Below are 9,127 nucleotides of genomic sequence, written 5' to 3'. Positions count from 1 at the left end.
TGTCCCCAGCACAAGGTGCACCTGCGTAATGATCATGCTGTTTAATCAGCTTCTTGATATACCACACCTGTCAGGTGGAATATTATCTTGGCAATGGAGAAATACTCACTAACAGGGATGTAAACAAATGTGTGCCCAACATTTGAGCGAAATAAGCTTTTTGTGCCTATAGAACATTTCTGGAATCTTTTCTTTCAGATCATTAAACATGGGACCAACACTTTACATGTTGCGTTTATATTTTTGTTCAGTATTGCTGAGGGCCCTTTAGGACCAGACTGATAGGGAGTAGGGTTGACATCTATACTGTGTAGGATGTGTGTTTCTCTAGAATCTGATACAGACTCCATGGGCCTTATGGGCCTTCCCTGTGGGTGGGTGTGTGTGGGTGTGTGTGTGTGTGGTTGTGTGTGTGTGTGTGTGTGTGTGTGTGTACATGTGTGTGTGAGCCTGGTTCATTTTCAGTAATGAGGCCCTGTACCCCATTTACAGTTTATACTTCAATGTATCAGGTCTAGTTATTCACCAGCTATAGAGTGAGTTGTTGTTTATGTTTCTAAGACTGCAGGGTGGGAGATGCAACAATGGCCTTGAGAACAGCAGGAAGTGTGTTGGTGGTCTTTCTCTGGTCTGTAGCAGGTATGGTCTCATTCTTATATTTTAGTTGCTCTGTTTAACAATCTACAGACATTTCTAAAAGGATAAGAATCATAATATTATTCTGGTGTGTTCTGTTAGGCGTCTCCACTTCACTTTAAATAGTTATCTTTCACACCTCACTGAGTGATGCTTATCTGTGGTTTCCATTCACACTCAACTCAACAACTACGGCAACAAATTGTGGACAAACCCTACTGTTAGTGTGAGCCAAAAGACCTTGACTTAATTATGATACCATTGTATTGTGTGACTGTGTTTCAGTGGTACTGGGTCAGAATGGCTGGAGTGTGAGCTACACCAAGAATAGTATATGTAACTTGAAGGGGTCAACAGTGGAGCTGTCCTGCTCCTACACATATCCCAGAGGTTATACAGTCACGACAACCAAATGGTATAAGTGGAAGAATTTGATCTGGACTGAAATCCAAGATAAATATGAGGATCGTATAGAGTACCGTGGGAACATGGAGAATGACTGCACCCTGAGAATCACAGACCTGAGAGAGGAGGATTCAACATCATATTACTTCTTATCATGGACATATGGCTCATATGTTACTCTCTCTGTCACAGGTACTGTAATCTGACATAAAGAGTATAGTTACCACTTCAAATGATTTATTACATTTTCAGTGAGAACCTTGGAATGGTGCTGACAGACAGATGTTCTCCATTGTTGTTTCATAACTTCAGATCTAAAGGTGACTTGGGGAATGTGGACAAGAGGGGAGTATTGGAAGACACTGACCTGCAGCACCACCTGTACTCTGACTGGTAACCCCACCTACATCTGGTACAAGAACGGACAACATCTAGATGAGAGCACCTCCCCCCAGTACAAAGACCCAGTCTCCAGTAACAATGAAGACGGCTACTCCTGTGCTGTAAAAGGCCAAGAGGATCTCCGGTCTCCTGCAGTCTGTGAGTGTGGATTAAACCCTGACAAAGCCTGTAAACTGAAAAGTTGGTGATGACTTATTAAATGCTCAGAAACTTCCATTTACATTTACTGTTGAAGTAAACTACAATATTTCCAAAGTGGAACTTGCTATTGATATATTCTTGGCAAGAAACATTTAGAAAATAAAATAAATGAAATAACAAAAATCTTTATGTTTCAGGCATTCAGAGTCAGGAAATACAGTATAATGTACTCATCTGATTCCATTATATTTCAGGTGTCCAGGGTCAGGACTGCAACAGAGTGACTTACACCAAGAGGAGAATCTGTGTCTTGAAGGGGTCATCAGTGGACATATCATGTACTTATGGCAGTGGTTATGATAACGTCACATCATCACTCTGGTTTAGTCCTAAACAGAGTGCTAGGTGGAGTGATAAGTTGATCCCTGAGGACATAACCACAGACCCAGGGTATGCAGGTCGTGTGGAGTATGGTGGAGAGAAGGAGAGAGGTCACTCCACCCTGAGAATCACAGACCTGAGAGAAGAGGACTCAGCTGAGTATAAGTTCATATTCAACACACATACATCAAGATGGGGATACAGCTTCACTGGAACAACTCTGACTGTCACAGGTTACACTGAACAAATGATCATGTTTATACATACATTTCTATGTGATGTTTAATTATAATTATTTTATCCATAATACTTGATTGATTTAAGTATCTTGTTGTCATTTCCACTGTATTCAGACCTGCAGGTGAAGGTGACCACTACATGGAGGTCAACGACACTGACCTGTATCACCAGCTGTACTCTGACTGACAACCCCAACCCCACCTTCATCTCGTACAAGAACGGACAACATCTAGATGAGAGCACCTACAAGGTCAAATACTCAGTCTCCAGTAACTATGAAGACGGCTACTCCTGTGCTGTAAAAGGCCATGAGGATCTCCGGTCTCCTGCAGTCTGTGAGTGTGGATTAAACCCTGACAAAGCCTGTAAACTGAAAAGTTGGTGATGACTTATTAAATGCTCAGAAACTTCCATTTACATTTATTGTTGAAGTAAACTACAATATTTCCAAAGTGGAACTTGCTATTGATATATTCTTGGCAAGAAACATTTATAAAATAAAATAAATGAAATAACAAAAATCTTTATGTTTCAGGCATTCAGAGTCAGGAAATACAGTATAATGTACTCATCTGATTCCATTATATTTCAGGTGTCCAGGGTCAGGACTGCAACAGAGTGACTTACACCAAGAGGAGAATCTGTGTCTTGAAGGGGTCATCAGTGGACATATCATGTACTTATGGCAGTGGTTATGATAACGTCACATCATCACTCTGGTTTAGTCCTAAACAGAGTGCTAGGTGGAGTGATAAGTTGATCCCTGAGGACATAACCACAGACCCACGGTATGCAGGTCGTGTGAAGTATGGTGGAGAGAAGGAGAGAGGTCACTCCACCCTGAGAATCACAGATCTGAGAGAAGAGGACTCAGCTGAGTACAAGTTCATATTCAACACACATACATCAAGATGGGGATACAGCTTGACTGGAACAACTCTGACTGTCACAGGTTACACTGAACAAATGATCATGTTTATACATACATTTCTATGTGATGTTTAATTATAATTATTGAGGAAAGTTTGCTGGCTCACCTGTCTCCCTGACTGTCACAGGTAATCTGTCACTCATCTCACATCTATTACTGTAATGACCTTATTAAGGGCAGTCATCCAGACACAGTAGTGGTATGTGACAGAAAAAAAACAAATCTAGTATATCATATAAGAGGACATATATAGGAGGAGAATAATGATGTGTTTCCTTTTTCTCTAGATGTTGTGTTGGAGATGGATCCTACATCTGTGTCAGAGAGGGAGAATGTCACACTGACATGTAGAACCAAATGTACACTGGACCCCATCACAGCCTACAGTTGGTATAAGAATGGACAGCCTATACCAAACAGCAACACCTACTCTCCTGTCTATAGCCTATTCTCAGTCAGCAGTGAGGATGCAGGCAGATACTCCTGTGCTGTCGAAGGCCATGAGGATCTCCGCTCTCCTGAAGACACTCTCAATGTTAGATGTAAGTACATGTGGTTTAAATGTTTAGTTTGCTATATTAACATTGCAGTGACAGATATTAGCTCCACATGACACTTGAATTGATCATCTTCAATAAGAGGGTGAATTTAAAAGTCATTGTGTGGAAAAGTACAATTGTGGAAAGTATATATAATATTTTTAACTGACCTAATTTTTACTTTTTTTAAATCCACTGTATTTTACATTAGATGGCCCAAAGAACACCTCAGTGTCTGCCAGTCCCTCTGGTGAAATAGTGGAGGGCAGTTCAGTGACTCTGACCTGCAGCAGTGATGCCAACCCACCTGTGGACAAATACACCTGGTACAAGAAGAACGTAACCTCACCAAAAGCATCAGGACAGACTTACAACATCCTCAACTTCAGCTACGAGGACAGAGGAGAATACTACTGTGAGGCCCAGAATGGAAGAGGATCTATGAACTCTGCAGCTCAGATGATCACTGTAGCAGGTAAAGTTCCATCTTCAATATTTCAATACAATATTATGTTCAATAAGAAATGATGTTTCAAGGTAATCTTCTTCTAGTTTGCCTTATTACACTTTGGTTTATAACTATACATAGGCTTATATATACAAGTATTGCATTATTGTCCTGTATTGCCGTATATTCATTTTCAGTTTATAATAACATGGACTCATATCATCTATATCATCTTTTAGGGAAACAAACCTCAGTTATGACTCCAGCTGTAGGAATCACAGTGATTGTTCTGGTTCTCATACTGGCTTCATGTCTCTTTGGCTTCATGTGGTTAAGGTGAGTGAAAATGCATATTTTAAAGATTATTTCACTTTATTAACTTCATTAACTCATTCATATATTCATTCATTCACAAAACAGGAAGAAAGCATTCAAAACCACCTCTGACACAAGACACACAGCAGACATGGGACAGGTGAGTCTTATTGCTTTGTGGGACATTTCTACTCTTCGTACTGTCTGTCCCCGGGTCTATTTATATTCTCTGTTCTCTCTCTCCATCAGGGAGACTCTAGTCCAGTGTATGACAACGTCTCAGGCATGGCCATGACCCCTACTGCAGTACAGAGAGTGGACACAGACGAGCAGGATGACGTTCACTACGCCAGCGTCCACTTCTCTCACTCCAAAAACCAGGAAGTGCCTCTGTACTCCCCTGTCCAACTGCCTCAACCCCAGAAACAGGACGAGGATGTCCTGTACGCTGCTGTGAAATTCACCAAGTGAGCATATTCTTACAACAACATAGAGTCAATACTAGAACATTGTGACCACACAGACAGCATCAAAGTCATTCATATGTTGCTGCTTATTGAAGATGTAGACAATGATGTCATCAATATGTAAAACAGTTGACCCCTAGTGACCAGCCATTGTTCCCTGAGAACTCCCTCCATTAACATCTGAAGGGTTGAAGGAGCATTCTTCAGGTCAAATGCCATTTACTATGACATGTCTATAATGAAGGAGTGATGTGATGTGATGAGGGTTTCAAGGAACTGTTCTGTCTACGTTCCAAATGGCACCCTATTCCCTATTTAGTGCACTACTGGTCACAAGTACCTCACTATAAGGGAGTAGGGTGACATTCGGGACACACATTCAGTTTCATTTCTGTTTCTTTCTCCAGGTCTGCGGTGGCACAAGCAGTCTACAGTACAGTCAACAAACCCAGAACCAGGAAGACCTGAACACAACAAACCCAGAACCAGGAAGACCTGAACACAACAAACCCAGAACCAGGAAGACCTGAACACAACAAACCCAGAACCAGGAAGACCTGAACACAACAAACCCAGAACCAGGAAGACCTGAACACAACAAACCCAGAACCAGGAAGACCTGAACACAACAAACACAGAACCAGGAAGACCTGAACACAACAAACCCAGAACCAGGAAGACCTGAACACAACGAACCCAGAACCAGGAAGACCTGAACACAACGAACCCAGAACCAGGAAGACCTGAACACAACAAACCCAGAACCAGGAAGACCTGAACACAACAAACCCAGAACCAGGAAGACCGGAACACAACAAACCCAGAACCAGGAAGACCTGAACACAACAAACCCAGAACCAGGAAGACCTGAACACAACAAACACAGAACCAGGAAGACCTGAACACAACAAACACAGAACCAGGAAGACCTGAACACAACAAACCCAGAACCAGGAAGACCTGAACACAACGAACCCAGAACCAGGAAGACCTGAACACAACAAACCCAGAACCAGGAAGACCTGAACACAACAAACCCAGAACCAGGAAGACCTGAACACAACAAACCCAGAACCAGGAAGACCTGAACACATCAAAAACAGAACCAGGAAGACCTGAACACAACAAAAGGCGTGGTATATATAACCGTATACCACGGGTATGACAGAAAAGTACTATTTACTCTTCTAATTACGTTGGTTACCAGTTTATAATAGCAATAAGGCACCTACAGGGTAGTTTGGGTCCTGGATGCTGATTGGCTGAAACAGCATTTCAGCCGTGTGTCCTGTATATCAAACAATATACCACGGGTGTGACGCAAAAATACTTGTTTACTTTTCTATTTATGTTGGTAACCAGTTTATAATAGCAATAAGGCACCTCAGGGGTTTGTAGTCTCTGGCCAATATACCACGGCATATCCGCTTTGTGTCAAAAACAGCCCTTAGCCATGGTATAATTAAGCAATAAGGCACCTCTGGGGTTTTTGGAATGTTACCAATATACCACGACAAAGGGCTGTTTCCAAGCACTCCACGTTGCGTTGTGCGTAAGAACAGCCCTTAGCCGTGGTATATTGGCCACATACCACACCCCTCTGACCTTATTGCTTAATTATACCACGGCTAAGGGTATAATAATATATGCCATCTAGCAGAAACTTTTATCCAAAGTCATTCACACAATCATTACAGTCATGAGTGCATATGTCTTTCATATTGGTAGTCCCAGCAGGAATCTAACCCATGCGACATTTTGTAGAAATTGAGCCACACAGGACTACTCTATTCAAACTTAGAGTAGGAGTTCTGATCTAGGGTCAGTTTTGACTTTTAACCTCTTAAGGATCTGACCCTTTTTTTCAATTTTCGCCTAAAATGACATACTCAAATCTAACTGCCTGTAGCTCAGGACCTAAAGCAAAGATATGCATATTCTTGATACCATTTGAAAGGAAACACTTTGAAGTTTGTGGAAATGTCAAATTAATGTAGGAGAATATAACACATTAGATCTGGTTAAAGATCATACAAACAAAAAAACATAAGTTTACTTTTTTTTTTTTTTTTGTTCCATCATCTTTGAAATGCAAGAGAAAGGCCACAATATAATATTGCAGTTTAGACACAATTTAGATTTTGGCCACTAGATGGCAGCAGTGTGTGTGCACATTTTCAGATTGATCCAGTGAAGCATTGCAATACTGGACTATTTTGAATCAAGTCTGCCCAAATGTGCCGAATTGGTCAATTGATACATTTTCAAGTACATACAGTGAGGGAAAAAAGTATTTGATCCCCTGCTGATTTTGTACGTTTTCCCACTGACAAAGAAATGATCAGTCTATAATTTTAATGGTAGGTTAATTTGAACAGTTAGAGACAGAATAACAACAAAAACATCCAGAAAAACACATGTCAAAAATGTTATAAATTGATTTGCATTTTAATGAGGAAAATAAGTATTTGACCCCCTCTCAATCAGAAAGACTTCTGTCTCCCAGGTGTATTTTATACAGGTAACAAGCTTAGATTAGAGCACACTCATAAAGGGAGTGCTCCTAATCTCAGTTTGTTACCTGTATAAAAGACACCTGTCCACAGAAGCAATCAATCAATCAGATTTCAAACTCTCCACCATGGCCAAGACCAAAGAGCTCTCCAAGGATGTCAGGGACAAGATTGTAGACCTACACAAGGCTGGAAGGGGCTACAAGACCATCGCCAAGCAGCTTGGTGAGAAGGTGACAACAGTTGCTGCGATTATTCGCAAATGGAAGAAACACAAACGAAATGTCAATCTCCCTCGGCCTGGGGCTCCATGCAAGATCTCACCTCGTGGAGTTGCAATGATCATGAGAACGGTGAGGAATCAGCCCAGAATTACACGGGAGGATCTTGTCAATGATCTCAAGGCAGCTGGGACCATAGTCACCAAGAAAACAATTGGTAACACACTACACCTAAGAACAGCGCCGGAAGAAGATGGCTGCCGTTTTACAGCCCTCTAACCAATTGTACTATTATGTGTGTTTTTCCGCGTTATTTGTAATTAATTTTGTACATAATGTTTCTGCCATCGTCTCTTATAACCAAAGAGAGCTTCTGGATATCAGGACAGCGATTACTCACCTCGCATTGGACGAAGACTTTTTCTTCAACGAGGCGTTCGCGAAGGATATTCTACAGACACCCAACAAGGCCCAGATCCCCGTCATTCGCGTGAGGAAGAGACGGAGATATCGTGGACGCAGATCCGGGTGCCTTGTAAGGATCCGACGGCGAGCGAGTAAACTGCCTCTCCCATCAATCCTATTAGCCAACGTTCAATCTTTTGAGAATAAAATTGACGATTTAAGATTACGGTTATCCTACCAACGGGACATTAAAAACTGTAATATCTTATGTTTCACGGAGTCGTGGCTGAACGACAACAATGACAACATTCAGCTAGCAGGCTATACGCTACATCGGCAGGACAGAACGTCTGACTCTGGTAAGACAAGGGGCGGCGGTCTGTGTATATTTGTAAACAACAGCTGGTGCACAAAATGAAATACTAAGGAAGTCTTGAGGTTTTGCTCGCCTGAGGTAGAGTATCTTATGATAAGCTGTAGACCACACTATTTACCAAGAGAGTTTTCATCTATATTTTTCACAGCTGTCTATTTACCACCACAAACCAATGCTGGCATTAAGATTGCACTGAATGAGTTGTACAAGGCCATTAATCAACAGGAAAACGCTCATCCAGATGCAGCGCTCCTAGTAGCCGGGGACTTTAATGCAGGGAAACTTAAATCCGTTCTACCTCATTTCTACCAGCATGTTAAATGTGCAACCAGAGGGGAAAAAACTCTAGACTACCTTTACTCCACACACAGAGACGCATATAAAGCTCTCCCTCGCCCTCCATTTGGCAAATCTGACCATAACTCTATCCTCCTGATTCCTGCTTATAAGCAAAAACTGAAGCAGGAAGCACCAGTGATTCGGTTAATAAAAAAGTGGTCAGATGATGCAGATGCTAAGCTACAGGACTGTTTTGCTAGCACAGACTGGAACATGTTCCGGGATTCTTCAGACAGCATTGAGGAGTACACCACATCAGTCACTGGCTTCATCAATAAGTGCATCGATGATGTCGTCCCCACAGTGACCGTACGTACATACCCCAACCAGAAGCCATGGATTACAGGAAACATCCGCACTGAGCTAAA

General features: G+C 41.8%; 1 protein-coding gene across 1 annotated transcript; it reads left to right on the top strand.

Moving 5' to 3' along the window:
- Positions 1-1,373: 1,373 nt before the first annotated feature.
- Positions 1,374-4,909, top strand: LOC311123806 (sialoadhesin-like; the record flags this gene model as incomplete). The annotated part of the gene is made up of 9 exons (XM_084198035.1): positions 1,374-1,581; positions 1,839-2,198; positions 2,319-2,540; positions 2,798-3,083; positions 3,581-3,678; positions 3,887-4,150; positions 4,363-4,459; positions 4,544-4,598; positions 4,688-4,909. 9 exons carry the CDS (start codon positions 1,374-1,376, stop codon positions 4,907-4,909), a joined length of 1,812 nt encoding a protein of 603 aa, XP_084054161.1.
- Between the last annotated feature and the right edge of the window lie 4,218 nt (positions 4,910-9,127).

Source organism: Coregonus lavaretus, assembly GCF_964263955.1.
Source record: "Coregonus lavaretus genome assembly, contig: HAP1_SCAFFOLD_4277, whole genome shotgun sequence".
NCBI classification, from domain to species: domain Eukaryota; kingdom Metazoa; phylum Chordata; class Actinopteri; order Salmoniformes; family Salmonidae; genus Coregonus; species Coregonus lavaretus.
This window is presented reverse-complemented; position numbering and strand designations above follow the sequence as displayed.